This window comes from Ranitomeya variabilis, chromosome 2, assembly GCF_051348905.1.
Source record: "Ranitomeya variabilis isolate aRanVar5 chromosome 2, aRanVar5.hap1, whole genome shotgun sequence".
NCBI classification, from domain to species: Eukaryota; Metazoa; Chordata; class Amphibia; order Anura; family Dendrobatidae; genus Ranitomeya; species Ranitomeya variabilis.
Window position 1 is genome coordinate 324,379,013 of NC_135233.1, and position 15,070 is coordinate 324,394,082.

Consider the following 15,070-nt stretch of genomic DNA (forward strand, 5'->3'; position numbering starts at 1 on the left):
CCCCCTCTCGCTCTCTCGATCCCCCTCTCGCTCTCTCGATCCCCCTCTCGCTCTCTCGATCCCCCTCTCGCTCTCTCGATCCCCCTCTCGCTCTCTCGATCCCCCTCTCGCTCTCTCGATCCCCCTCTCGCTCTCTCGATCCCCCTCTCGCTCTCTCGATCCCCCTCTCGCTCTCTCGATCCCCCTCTCGCTCTCTCGATCCCCCTCTCGCTCTCTCGATCCCCCTCTCGCTCTCTCGATCCCCCTCTCGCTCTCTCGATCCCCCTCTCGCTCTCTCGATCCCCCTCTCGCTCTCTCGATCCCCCTCTCGCTCTCTCTCGATCCCCCTCTCGCTCTCTCTCGATCCCCCTCTCGCTCTCTCTCGAACCCCCTCTCGCTCTCTCTCGAACCCCCTCTCTCGATCCCCCTCTCTCTCTCTCTCTCGATCCCCCTCTCTCTCTCGATCCCCCTCTCGCTCTCTCGATCCCCCTCTCGCTCTCTCGATCCCCCTCTCGCTCTCTCGATCCCCCTCTCTCTCTCGATCCCCCTCTCTCTCGATCCCCCCCTCTCTCTCTCTCGATCCCCCTCTCTCTCTCGATCCCCCTCTCGCTCTCTCGATCCCCCTCTCGCTCTCGATCCCCCTCTCGAACCCCCTCTCTCGATCCCCCTCTCTCGATCCCCCTCTCTCTCTCTCTCTCGATCCCCCTCTCTCTCTCGATCCCCCTCTCTCTCTCTCGATCCCCCTCTCTCTCTCTCGATCCCCCTCTCTCTCTCGATCCCCCTCTCGCTCTCTCGATCCCCCTCTCGCTCTCTCGATCCCCCTCTCTCTCTCTCGATCCCCCTCTCTCTCGATCCCCCCTCTCTCTCTCTCGATCCCCCTCTCTCTCTCGATCCCCCTCTCGCTCTCTCGATCCCCCTCTCGCTCTCGATCCCCCTCTCGAACCCCCTCTCTCGATCCCCCTCTCTCGATCCCCCTCTCTCTCTCTCTCTCGATCCCCCTCTCTCTCTCGATCCCCCTCTCTCTCTCTCGATCCCCCTCTCTCTCGATCCCCCCCTCTCTCTCTCTCGATCCCCCTCTCTCTCTCGATCCCCCTCTCTCTCTCGATCCCCCTCTCTCTCTCTCTCTCGATCCCCCTCTCTCTCTCGATCCCTCTCTCTCTCGATCCCTCTCTCTCTCGATCCCTCTCTCTCTCGATCCCTCTCTCTCTCGATCCCTCTCTCTCTCTCTCGATCCCTCTCTCTCTCTCTCGATCCCCCTCTCTCTCTCTCGATCCCCCCTCTCTCTCTCTCGATCCCCCCTCTCTCTCTCTCTCTCGATCCCCCCTCTCTCTCTCTCTCTCGATCCCCCCTCTCTCTCTCTCGATCCCCCCTCTCTCTCGATCCCCCCTCTCTCTCTCTCGATCCCCCTCTCTCTCTCTCTCGATCCCCCCTCTCTCTCTCTCTTGATCCCCCCTCTCTCTCGATCCCCCTCTCTCTCTCGATCCCCCTCTCTCTCTCGATCCCCCTCTCTCTCTCTCGATCCCCCTCTCTCTCTCTCGATCCCCCTCTCTCTCTCGATCCCCCTCTCTCTCTCGATCCCCCTCTCTCTCTCGATCCCCCTCTCTCTCTCTCGATCCCCCTCTCTCTCTCTCTCGATCCCCCTCTCTCTCTCTCGATCCCCCTCTCTCTCTCGATCCCTCTCTCTCGATCCCCCTCTCTCTCGATCCCCCTCTCTCTCTCTCTCTCGATCCCCTCTCTCTCGATCCCCCTCTCTCTCTCTCGATCCCCCTCTCTCTCTCTCGATCCCCCTCTCTCTCTCTCTCGATCCCCCTCTCTCTCTCTCGATCCCCCTCTCTCTCTCGATCCCCCTCTCTCTCTCTCTCGATCCCCCTCTCTCTCTCTCTCGATCCCCCTCTCTCTCTCTCGATCCCCCTCTCTCTCTCGATCCCCCTCTCTCTCTCGATCCCCCTCTCTCTCTCTCGATCCCCCTCTCTCTCGATCCCCCTCTCTCTCTCTCGATCCCCCTCTCTCTCGATCCCCCTCTCTCTCTCGATCCCCCTCTCTCTCTCGATCCCCCTCTCTCTCTCGATCCCCCTCTCTCTCTCTCTCTCGATCTCTCTCTCGATCCCTCTCTCTCTCTCTCGATCCCCCTCTCTCTCGATCCCCCCCTCTCTCTCTCTCGATCCCCCTCTCTCTCTCGATCCCCCTCTCGCTCTCTCGATCCCCCTCTCGCTCTCTCGATCCCCCTCTCGCTCTCTCTCGAACCCCCTCTCTCGATCCCCCTCTCTCGATCCCCCTCTCTCTCTCTCGATCCCCCTCTCTCTCTCGATCCCCCTCTCTCTCTCTCGATCCCCCTCTCTCTCGATCCCCCCCTCTCTCTCTCTCGATCCCCCTCTCTCTCTCGATCCCCCTCTCTCTCTCGATCCCCCTCTCTCTCTCTCTCTCGATCCCCCTCTCTCTCTCGATCCCTCTCTCTCTCGATCCCTCTCTCTCTCGATCCCTCTCTCTCTCGATCCCTCTCTCTCTCTCTCGATCCCTCTCTCTCTCTCTCGATCCCCCTCTCTCTCTCGATCCCCCCTCTCTCTCTCTCGATCCCCCCTCTCTCTCTCTCGATCCCCCCTCTCTCTCTCTCTCTCGATCCCCCCTCTCTCTCTCTCGATCCCCCCTCTCTCTCGATCCCCCCTCTCTCTCTCTCGATCCCCCTCTCTCTCTCTCTCGATCCCCCCTCTCTCTCTCTCTTGATCCCCCCTCTCTCTCGATCCCCCTCTCTCTCTCGATCCCCCTCTCTCTCTCGATCCCCCTCTCTCTCTCTCGATCCCCCTCTCTCTCTCTCGATCCCCCTCTCTCTCTCTCGATCCCCCTCTCTCTCTCGATCCCCCTCTCTCTCTCGATCCCCCTCTCTCTCGATCCCCCTCTCTCTCTCTCGATCCCCCTCTCTCTCTCTCGATCCCCCTCTCTCTCTCTCGATCCCCCTCTCTCTCTCGATCCCTCTCTCTCGATCCCCCTCTCTCTCTCGATCCCCCTCTCTCTCGATCCCCCTCTCTCTCTCGATCCCCCTCTCTCTCGATCCCCCTCTCTCTCTCTCTCTCGATCCCCTCTCTCTCGATCCCCCTCTCTCTCTCTCGATCCCCCTCTCTCTCTCTCTCGATCCCCCTCTCTCTCTCGATCCCCCTCTCTCTCTCGATCCCCCTCTCTCTCTCTCGATCCCCCTCTCTCTCGATCCCCCTCTCTCTCTCTCGATCCCCCTCTCTCTCGATCCCCCTCTCTCTCTCGATCCCCCTCTCTCTCTCGATCTCTCTCTCGATCCCCCTCTCTCTCTCTCTCTCGATCCCTCTCTCTCGATCCCTCTCTCTCTCGATCCCTCTCTCTCTCTCTCTCGATCCCCCTCTCTCTCTCTCTCGATCCCCCTCTCTCTCTCGATCCCTCTCTCTCGATCCCCCTCTCTCTCTCTCGATCCCCCTCTCTCTCTCTCTCGATCCCCCTCTCTCTCTCTCTCGATCCCCTCTCTCTCGATCCCCCTCTCTCTCGATCCCCCTCTCTCTCTCTCTCGATCCCCCTCTCTCTCTCTCGATCCCCCTCTCTCTCTCTCGATCCCCCTCTCTCTCTCTCGATCCCCCTCTCTCTCTCTCGATCCCCCTCTCTCTCTCTCTCGATCCCCCTCTCTCTCTCTCTCTCGATCCCCTCTCTCTCGATCCCCCTCTCTCTCGATCCCCCTCTCTCTCTCTCTCGATCCCCCTCTCTCTCTCTCTCGATCCCCCTCTCTCTCTCTCGATCCCCCTCTCTCTCTCTTGATCCCCCCTCTCTCTCGATCCCCCTCTCTCTCTCGATCCCCCTCTCTCTCTCGATCCCCCTCTCTCTCTCTCGATCCCCCTCTCTCTCTCTCGATCCCCCTCTCTCTCTCTCGATCCCCCTCTCTCTCTCGATCCCCCTCTCTCTCTCGATCCCCCTCTCTCTCTCGATCCCCCTCTCTCTCTCGATCCCCCTCTCTCTCTCTCGATCCCCCTCTCTCTCTCTCGATCCCCCTCCCTCTCTCGATCCCTCTCTCTCGATCCCCCTCTCTCTCTCGATCCCCCTCTCTCTCGATCCCCCTCTCTCTCTCTCTCTCGATCCCCTCTCTCTCGATCCCCCTCTCTCTCTCTCGATCCCCCTCTCTCTCTCTCTCGATCCCCCTCTCTCTCTCTCGATCCCCCTCTCTCTCTCGATCCCCCTCTCTCTCTCGATCCCCCTCTCTCTCTCGATCCCCCTCTCTCTCTCGATCCCCCTCTCTCTCTCTCGATCCCCCTCTCTCTCGATCCCCCTCTCTCTCTCTCGATCCCCCTCTCTCTCTCGATCCCCCTCTCTCTCTCGATCCCCCTCTCTCTCTCGATCCCCCTCTCTCTCTCGATCCCCCTCTCTCTCTCTCTCGATCTCTCTCGATCCCTCTCTCTCGATCCCTCTCTCTCTCGATCCCTCTCTCTCTCGATCCCTCTCTCTCTCTCTCGATCCCTCTCTCTCTCTCGATCCCCCTCTCTCTCTCTCGATCCCCCCCTCTCTCTCTCTCGATCCCCCCTCTCTCTCTCTCGATCCCCCCTCTCTCTCTCTCGATCCCCCCTCTCTCTCTCTCTCGATCCCCCCTCTCTCTCTCTCGATCCCCCCTCTCTCTCGATCCCCCCTCTCTCTCTCGATCCCCCTCTCTCTCTCTCGATCCCCCCTCTCTCTCTCTCTTGATCCCCCCCTCTCTCTCGATCCCCCTCTCTCTCTCGATCCCCCTCTCTCTCTCGATCCCCCTCTCTCTCTCGATCCCCCTCTCTCTCTCTCGATCCCCCTCTCTCTCTCTCGATCCCCCTCTCTCTCTCGATCCCCCTCTCTCTCTCGATCCCCCTCTCTCTCTCTCGATCCCCCTCTCTCTCTCTCTCGATCCCCCTCTCTCTCTCTCGATCCCCCTCTCTCTCTCGATCCCTCTCTCTCGATCCCCCTCTCTCTCTCTCGATCCCCCTCTCTCTCTCTCTCGATCCCCCTCTCTCTCTCTCTCTCGATCCCCTCTCTCTCGATCCCCCTCTCTCTCGATCCCCCTCTCTCTCGATCCCCCTCTCTCTCTCTCGATCCCCCTCTCTCTCTCTCGATCCCCCTCTCTCTCTCTCGATCCCCCTCTCTCTCTCTCGATCCCCCTCTCTCTCTCTCGATCCCCCTCTCTCTCTCTCGATCCCCCTCTCTCTCTCTCTCTCGATCCCCTCTCTCTCGATCCCCCTCTCTCTCGATCCCCCTCTCTCTCTCTCTCGATCCCCCTCTCTCTCTCTCGATCCCCCTCTCTCTCTCTCGATCCCCCTCTCTCTCTCTCGATCCCCCTCTCTCTCTCGATCCCCCTCTCTCTCTCGATCCCCCTCTCTCTCTCGATCCCCCTCTCTCTCTCTCGATCCCCCTCTCTCTCTCTCGATCCCCCTCTCTCTCGATCCCCCTCTCTCTCTCGATCCCCCTCTCTCTCTCGATCCCCCTCTCTCTCGATCCCCCCCCTCTCTCTCTCTCGATCCCCCTCTCTCTCTCGATCCCCCTCTCTCTCTCTCGATCCCCCTCTCTCTCTCTCTCGATCCCCCTCTCTCTCTCTCGATCCCCCTCTCTCTCTCTCGATCCCCCTCTCTCTCTCTCGATCCCCCTCTCTCTCTCTCTCGATCCCCCTCTCTCTCTCTCGATCCCCCTCTCTCTCTCGATCCCCCTCTCTCTCGATCCCCCTCTCTCTCTCGATCCCCCTCTCTCTCTCGATCCCTCTCTCTCTCTCTCGATCCCCCTCTCTCTCTCTCGATCCCCCCCTCTCTCTCTCTCGATCCCCCCTCTCTCTCTCTCGATCCCCCCTCTCTCTCTCTCTCGATCCCCCCTCTCTCTCTCTCTCTCGATCCCCCCTCTCTCTCTCTCTCGATCCCCCCTCTCTCTCTCGATCCCCCCTCTCTCTCTCTTGATCCCCCTCTCTCTCTCGATCCCCCTCTCTCTCTCTCGATCCCCCTCTCTCTCTCTCGATCCCCCTCTCTCTCTCTCGATCCCCCTCTCTCTCTCTCGATCCCCCTCTCTCTCTCTCGATCCCCCTCTCTCTCTCTCGATCCCCCTCTCTCTCTCGATCCCCCTCTCTCTCTCTCGATCCCCCTCTCTCTCTCTCGATCCCCCTCTCTCTCTCGATCCCCCTCTCTCTCTCGATCCCCCTCTCTCTCTCGATCCCCCTCTCTCTCTCGATCCCCCTCTCTCTCTCGATCCCCCTCTCTCTCTCGATCCCCCTCTCTCTCGATCCCCCTCTCTCTCTCGATCCCCCTCTCTCTCGATCCCCCTCTCTCTCTCTCTCGATCCCTCTCTCTCGATCCCCCTCTCTCTCTCTCGATCCCCCTCTCTCTCTCGATCCCTCTGTCTCTCGATCCCGCTCTCTCTCTCTCTCGATCCCCCTCTCTCTCTCTCTCGATCCCCCTCTCTCTCTCGATCCCCCTCTCTCTCTCTCTCTCGATCCCCTCTCTCTCTCTCTCGATCCCCCCTCTCTCTCTCGATCCCCCCTCTCTCTCTCTCTCTCGATCCCCCCTCTCTCTCTCTCTCTCGATCCCCCCTCTCTCGATCCCCCCTCTCTCTCTCTCGATCCCCCCTCTCTCTCTCTCGATCCCCCCTCTCTCTTGATCCCCCCTCTCTCTCTCTCTTGATCCCCCTCTCTCTCTCTTGATCCCCCCCTCTCTCTCTCTTGATCCCCCCCTCTCTCTCTCTTGATCCCCCCCTCTCTCTCTCTTGATCCCCCCTCTCTCTCTCTTGATCCCCCCCTCTCTCTCTCGATCCCCCTCTCTCTCTCTCGATCCCCCCCTCTCTCTCTCGATCCCCCTCTCTCTCGATCCCCCTCTCTCTCGATCCCCCTCTCTCTCTCGATCCCCCTCTCTCTCTCGATCTCTCTCTCTCGATCCCCCTCTCTCTCTCTCGATCCCCCTCTCTCTCTCTCGATCCCCCTCTCTCTCTCTCGATCCCCCTCTCTCTCGATCCCCCTCTCTCTCTCTCGATCCCCCTCTCTCTCTCTCGATCCCCCTCTCTCTCTCTCGATCCCCCTCTCTCTCTCTCGATCCCCCTCTCTCTCTCTCGATCCCCCTCTCTCTCTCTCGATCCCCCTCTCTCTCTCTCGATCCCCCTCTCTCTCTCTCGATCCCCCTCTCTCTCTCTCGATCCCCCTCTCTCTCTCTCTCGATCCCCCTCTCTCTCTCGATCCCCCTCTCTCTCTCTCGATCCCCCTCTCTCTCTCTCGATCCCCCTCTCTCGATCCCCCTCTCTCTCTCGATCCCTCTCTCTCTCGATCCCCCTCTCTCTCGATCCCCCTCTCTCTCGATCCCCCTCTCTCTCGATCCCCCTCTCTCTCTCGATCCCCCTCTCTCTCTCGATCCCCCTCTCTCTCTCGATCCCCCTCTCTCTCTCGATCCCCCTCTCTCTCTCTCTCTCTCGATCCCTCTCTCTCTCTCTCTCTCTCTCTCTCTCTCGATCCCCCTCTCTCTCTCTCTCTCTCGATCCCCCTCTCTCTCTCTCTCTCTCGATCCATCCAGCTAAATACAAATTGGCCAGATTTAGCCTGAAAACAAAAAACTGATGTGTGAAACTAGCCTTACTGTGATCTAGACTGAATGAAGCGGCCTGGTGACATATGAGCTGTGCCGCTCTTTTCAATGCCTTGAAAGAAGGGACCTCCAGGGATCAAACAATGGTCACACATCCAATGGTGAAGTGAAAAACGTCTTTTGTCTGTAAGGGCCAACAACTAGGTAGTGTAGACTATAATTGTAGAAAAGAACTACCGCACAGTAAACCTTTTTGTTGTAGAAAGTTCTACTATGAGTAAAAGCAAAAAAAAAACAACTCCCAGAAACATCACAAAATGTAAAGGCAAACTAAACAAGTCAGCCTGAAAAAGTGTGTACCACAACAAGAGCTGCTGAGATCATTCCCATAGAGTCAGCAATAAGAGGAGATGATGAGAGACCAGGCTCGTTTGTAGCCTAAAGTTATGGGGACACATCAGTCTGAATAAGAGCTGCAGGCAGTAACATTTTTTGATTATCTGCAAAATTGCTTTGTTTTTTAGATTTTAGTTGCCGGAGGCATTTAGATAGTTAATTCTTTATTGCAGAAGTTTCTACAGAAGCGACTGTTGCTATCTATTAGTATTCCACAGAAGACTGTGTTGCCAGCCTAACACACAGAAGTGGATGACGCGATATATAGACCGTCCTCCAAACCACGTGCACACGTCAGTTGTCATCGTCGCACTGTGTGATGAAGACTGACACATATGTTTTATGGGCAGATCTCCTTTAAGCCACAGAAGTCTGCCTTCCTGAACAGATCACAAGGTTTCCTGCTCACTGTCCAAAAATGATCACAAGGTTTCCTGCTCACTGTCCAAAAATTATCACTTAATTGCCTGTGATTATCGCTTTAGAGGCCCAATTTAGTGTGCCATTCTGATTGGGGATCTAAAAGGGAAATTATCATCAGAAAATAGCCTATTGTTTACATCAGGATTTAGTTTTAAGTGTCCTTTTTTTTTTAATTTTTGGAATTTTTTTTGTAACACATCACAATCTCAATTAAAATTGAAAATAGAAATTTTACAATTTTCATACTGGCCTTTTTAGGCTGAAACATCTCTTGCCCAGAAATAACACGTACATAGCCATAGAGCCCAACACAATGTTTTGTAGTGAGGTATCTAATAATCCTGTTCAAAGGTCATTATAAAATGAGCGACAGCAGGGTCTGCTGTGGCATCGCCTATTGTGATTGATCAACCCTTTGTTACACTTGCCTCTGATGATAAGGAGTCTGCTGAAAACTCTTCCAGGAAGTATCGGTCTATAAAAGCCCAAGTAGCCGGTGTGACAATTTCAAGGTTATTTGAAAATTGTCTTTTATTTATAAAGATCATGATCTGAAGGAAAACAAAATTGTCAAATTAAAAAAAAAAAAAGAATCCATGCAGTTCATTCTCTGATGATCGCTTCCCTTTAACATTTTAATTTGATGCTTTGCATGCTAATGACTAATTGGCCAAATCAGATAGGTCGGGTGCATACCAGTAATTGTCGCCATACCCTGAAGCTTTGCCACTCTTTGCCACTTCAGTCTGTGTACAAGGACCTGACGTCTGCTGAACCTGGTGATGTCGCCAGGATCAGCTGACTGTCTATAAGGTGCATGGGGGCTTCCCGACTCCCCCGGTACATCATGTCGGGAAGGTGGGGGGGGGGGAAGGATCCCGCCTGATTGAATTTCAGATAATGATGATACTTTTTTGGCATGGAGAAATCTAACAGCCTCTCTCTTAGGGCTCATTTCCACATGCGAGTCACACGTCCGTATCTCGCATGTGGAAACCAAGATGTGGAGCCGGCACTCAGGAGCGGAGCGTGCGGCCGCATAGGAACACATGGAGCTGCACAGCTCCGCTCCTGAGTGCCGGCTCCACAGCTTGGTTTCCACATGCGAGATATGGACGTGTGACTCGCATGTGGAAATGAGCCCTAAGAGAGCAAATGAGCGCTCGTCCAGGCGTTTGTTTATAGGTCGCTGGTTTGACTGACAGCATTTGCAGAAACAATAAAAGGGTTTTCCGGCTGCAGTTGTGTTTTTTTTTTTTTTTTTTTTTTTTAAGGGATATTTGTTCACCCTCCCCAGGTCCTGCACTTGGTTTCCTCCGCTGCTCCCGGTGTCTGTTATTGTCTGCAGTGCTGACGTCATGTTGACAGCTCTGCAGTCCATCGATGAGCTGAGAGCCTTGTCATAGTCTTAAACAATTACACACACCAGAAGCAGCACCAGAAGCAGCAGCGGAGACTCCGCACTGGTCTTGGGGAGGGTGGAGTAAGGCTCGGTTTGATCTGGGTTTTTTTAAACAAACTACCCTAGGGAACAGAGGTTTTGTGAAACTGATAAGCAATCGGCCTAACAACCTGTCCCACTATCTATATGGATAGGCCACTATACCGGCGCAGCTTTTTCACTCTGATCAGTGGCAGTTTTGGGGGCTGAGTCCCCACTCATCCGTTGACTACAGGATATCTAGAACAAAAAAAAAATCTGCCTAAAAATTATCCCATTTCCATATAAATGGTAAACCATTGCACGAATACTAATTATTACTACTTGTATTTTTCAGAATTTACAGTTCCAGCTGCCTACGCTGATATCCTACAAAAATGTGGAGAACGGGTGCCTCTCCCGAATAAGATTGGAGGAGTACAAACTGAACCCTCTGCTGTCTTCTATTGACGTATATCAGTGATATACCTGGATACACTGTGCAAGGCCAGCGACACCACTAATGACCAGGTGTGCTATCAATATGTTACACGTAAGATCAATACATGAAATCTTCTCCGTGTAGAACCCAAAAGGCCACGAAGAAGATGAGGACTCCATCTTCTGATTCTTCTATATTCCCCTTGCTGCAAGGACTTGGCAAGGGCTTAGATGTTCAGACGAAGCGTCTGGATGAATTACCTGCCTAAATCTCTTGGTGCATGTGCTCTCTACAAGAACGCCGCCTTTATGCAAAACGTTGCACATCCCTTGACGTTGAAGAAATGAATTTTGCATTTTTATATTCATGAGAACATACATTTATACCAACCGTATAACGGCATATTAATGCACAGGGATCCTTCTCCGTTTTTATGTATTATTTCTTCGTTCTTCACACAATTTATCATCTCCAATATTGTCAAAATGGATTGTATTTATGGAAGATTGGTAAATTCCAAAATTGCCAATGGGCATTAGACTGGGGGCTGGGTTGGCATTACTGGTGGCTTCCGGTTACAAGAGTGACCGCTAACAAGAAGGCGTCCTATGCATGTACATCCATCTGTACCCAATTGGGGAAATAAACCATGCGGAAATGTATTCTTCGCCTGTGCAGAAATGGATGGAATTATTCCAGGGCAAGCATGCAGCTTCCATTTAGCCATGTGGTCTCCTAACACTTCAAGGGGTTGTCCAGTAAGGTGGCTACACCCACAGTGACCGATGTGATCTCTGTGGCCGTGCCAGCCCCTCCCGGACCCTGTGTAGACACAGGTGTGCCTACATAGGGAGTGTGAGACCCTCAGGCACAATATGCGGTATATCGTCTGAGGGCGGACACTTAAATATTTACCCTGTTTTCCTATAATGGTTACAATTTTCACTTAAATCTACATTTTCTAAGTCTTAATCCATATTACTTTTATGATATTTTTTTTTATATTTTTTTACAAATTCATTCTCATTTTCCATAATTTTCCATCCTCACAGTAACCAAAAAACAGCAGTCTTAGTTTCTTCGCAATGCACTGAGGTTTGCTGCAGTTTATACCAGAGTTAAGAGATGTTTTCAAGAAAGAAAAGTATATAAACTATTTATTTAAAAAAAAGGTATATTTTTATATGGGGTGTCAAATTAGAGCAGCAGTAAACTGTAGTATTTATTAGGCTCACTTGGCTGTAGATCGGAGTTCAGTACAGTCACGTATTACACCCGGAGCGCACAATACCCGTCTGCAGAGGATCTCTATACCCTTATATACACTTATCTGAGTGTACCATTTTACCCATTGAAGCCATTCCAGACTTAATACTACGTGTAATATACATGCAAGAGTATATTGTTTTGTTTTTTATTAAATGTAGATCTTACATTTACACATTTTTGTTTCCCCTTTTATACATTAGAATGTCCCTAATAAGTGCAATCGTTCTATCGAGATGTCTGATGTAAGTCAGCCGTTACGTGAATGCATTTCTAAGCGCCGTTATTAAAAGGACACAAATAGGTCATTCTTGAAAATGGAGACGTGTATGAACTAATGTGTATCATTCATCTCTTGTCATGATTTAAAAGGAATCAATCAGTGGGTTTTTGCTATTTAATCTGAGAGCAGCATAATTTGGGGGCAGAGACCCTGATTCCAGGGATGTGTCACTTGCTCAACTGCTTGCTGTAGTTTCAATACAATCAGTGTTTCATCAGCAGTAGGATTATCACTGCAGGACTAGGTGTCACGTGCCAAGTAGTCCAGCTAATCTGTATAACCCCATCACTGATTAGCTGCATTCTGCCAATGAGAGATGTGGGCGGGGTTATACACAGCTCTGCATTATGAGGGATTCTGAAAACAGCCTTTCTAGCTAAACAAAAGCAAGCAATCCAGTAAGTGATACATCACTAGAATCAGGGTCTCTGCCCCTACATCATGCTGCTCTGAGGTTTCATAGTAAAAACCTGCTGACAGATTCCCGTTAAGTGATTTGTGAATTTCTTCTAACACCGTATTATTCCAGTATGTTTTGTAATTTTATACTTTTTATCTGGATTACCATAAATTTCTGGAAAAGAAATGAATGTGCGTTGAAGGTGCGCGTGGGACCACTGATGGTGCAGACACTTGATCTACATTGTAAGATATGACTAATAAGAGCCAGAATGTAAGTGGGCAGATCTCATCCACAGCTTTAGTGTCTGCTTATGGCTCCCGCTCCCAGAGAGCGCAGTGGAGGCCCCACAGTGATGGCTGCAGCCATACTTACCGCTGCGAATGTCTTTGTGTAGAAGGTGGACTATGAAGTACAATTGTGGAAGATCCGCTGCGTTTTCGCTAAATGGGAATATACCCTAACAATTCAGAATTTGGCCTCTGCGCTTAAGATGTGCCAGTCTGCACAGGAGCCTGGATTGGGACCCATGGGTAGTGTGTTCTACCTTATCTGTAAAGGTAATGGACACCGTGCAAGAGTTAACTCTACCCCTTCCCACACCTATCCACCCTCCCGTTAAGTCCACTCTTAGATTTGCCATGTAGCTAAATCTTTGGCCCAGCTTCAGTGATCTCGTTACAGCTTTTAATAAGTCAATAAATGAAAAGGATCCATTTAGTAAGTGACGATCCGTGTTTAATGAGCTTGGATGCTCCGAGTCTGGGCTCTTCACAGACGGGGGCATTTACAGGTATTTGGATACACTCAGTCGGCTCATAATTGAAAGCTCTGCGATGACGAGGCTGATTGTGGTCCGCTTACAGGGACGATTTTGGACTTAAGACAGGAGCTGAGAAATAATGCAGAAATCAAATGGTTTCATGGCACATTTATAGGCGTACTTCCCACCGCTAGGGTCTTAGGTCTCACCACCTATGCCTGGCTCCACAAGAAGGGTCACATTACATACTTCCCTGCTGCGATTAGGCTACGTTCACAAGCAGCGTTTTTACAGTATGAACAAAAGCCGTGACCTTCACAAATCTCATTCATGCTTTTTTTTTTTTCCCTGACTGAACACAGAATACTAGCCTCACACAAATGTGCCAGTCAGAGCCCTGATACTACTGTATACTTAGTTTTCGCTCCTGCATTACACTCTACACTTCCCTAATAGTGATGAGCGGACATGCTGGGATAAGGTGTTATCTGAGCATGCTCGTGAGCTAACTGGTGTGCTAAAAAAATATGTCCCCACATCTGTATGTCTCGCGGTTGTCTGGCAGCCGCAACACCTGTAGGGATTGCCTGACAAACACGACTACATGTATCGTAAGCAAGCCGCCCTTGTAATACCCATCCCAAAAAAGTGCAGCGGTTTTACTGCCAGAAGAACAGGTTCTGGCTGCAGCAAAACTGAGTGTGAACATAGCCTTCTTCCGAAGGAGCGGGAACAAGAGCCCACAATTTGGACATTGATAGGGTTTCAGACCGGTTCCATGATGGCAGCTTGTTCTGCTGACAGTTTCCGGTTAGAAGTATACCTAACAAATCTGATTGTGGGACGCATCAATAGAAAACTCTCAAGGTGTGATCAAGTCCTTTTGGCTTTGGACCCTGTAAGTAAAAAAAAAAAATGTAAAAAAAGACTTAAACATGATCTCATTGACTTCACTTGTGAAAACTACTATGTGATATGGTATTGATCTCTTCCTAAGGGTCTTACCTATTGCTGTAGTTTCCTTCACTAATGACCTACAGATAGTCAAGTGAAAAGTAAATTATTTCCTAATCTTTCCTTAAAAGGTAAAAAAAGGCTGGTAAGCCCCAGCAGGGATAATAAAGGGTTTGTCCCGTGTGGCAAAATTATACTTAAATAGTAAGCGATTCATCTCCCTAATATGCGTTTGTCGTCGTAGGTGCCTCAATTCCCAGCAATCCCCACCAGCCCTGGGCTCAACAAAGAACTTTTTTTTTTTTTCAGCACATGATTAGTTCTGTATATGAAATGGGCTGTCTATCTGCTCTTTTTAATAGCTAAGCCAGCCCCCATTACCATGAGAGAGAAGAAGGGGGCTGGCTTAGCCATTGAAATGAGCAGCATCATTCTGGGATCAGTGATCAGGTGAGAACACATAAAATGTCCCCTACCCCCCCCCCCCCCTCAGTGCATACTATGAGTTAGAACCTGGGACTGAGACGATAGCTCAGTTAGCACTGTTGCCTTGCAGTCCTGGGTCCAAATCCCACCAAAGACATCTGCCAGGATTTTGTATGCTCTCCCCGTATTTGCTTGATTTCCTCCGATACTCCAAAGATATTCTGATAGGGAATCTGTATTGTGAGCCCCAATGGGGACAGGGAGAATCATGTCTGTAAAACGCTGTGGAATACGATGGCGCTATATAAGCAAGAAAAAAAAATAGTAACATAATAATAAAATGATTTACTATTTTATACCCAAAATATTTTTTATTTAGCTTTTTTATTAACTGCATAGCCCCATTAAGACTTTCTGGTGTAAACCAACACCTCAAAACACAATCATATATTAGTATTTTTTTTCTTATGTTCTGCCAATGCTGCTTCTGTCTGCTGGAAATAAACACAAGAAGGTTGTTCTGAAATTGTAGATAATTAACAATAATCGGAGACCTGATGGTGACTGTGTGTTTATATGTTTGCATGTCGTCGTATGTATGTCTATGTCCTTTATACAAGAAGCGTTTGCAACTCTGTTCTCCTCCGTGAATGACTCTTATTAAAACAAAGTATGTAATTCAAGATCTGATTCCATTTCTTCTCATACCCAGCCCAGTCGCGCAGCAGTGTTATACAGACGTTATGACAAAGCATGTTGTCTTTCCACTACCTGACATTGTTCTCTGGCCTGATCTATTTGCAT

General features: G+C 51.2%; 1 protein-coding gene across 4 annotated transcripts in view; it reads left to right on the forward strand.

The window, feature by feature from the left end:
- Window positions 1-10,836, forward strand: part of ATP11C (ATPase phospholipid transporting 11C (ATP11C blood group)) — a 177,897-nt gene extending 167,061 nt beyond the window's left edge. For all 4 annotated transcript variants that reach the window (XM_077285257.1, XM_077285256.1, XM_077285255.1 and 1 more), the window contains one exon: window positions 10,091-10,836. Coding sequence is in view for 2 of the 4 variants with exons in the window: in XM_077285255.1 (XP_077141370.1) it covers window positions 10,091-10,216 (126 nt within the window). In the remaining 2 variants the exon portion in view is untranslated. The remainder of the gene's footprint in view (window positions 1-10,090) is intronic.
- The last annotated feature ends 4,234 nt before the right edge of the window (window positions 10,837-15,070 follow it).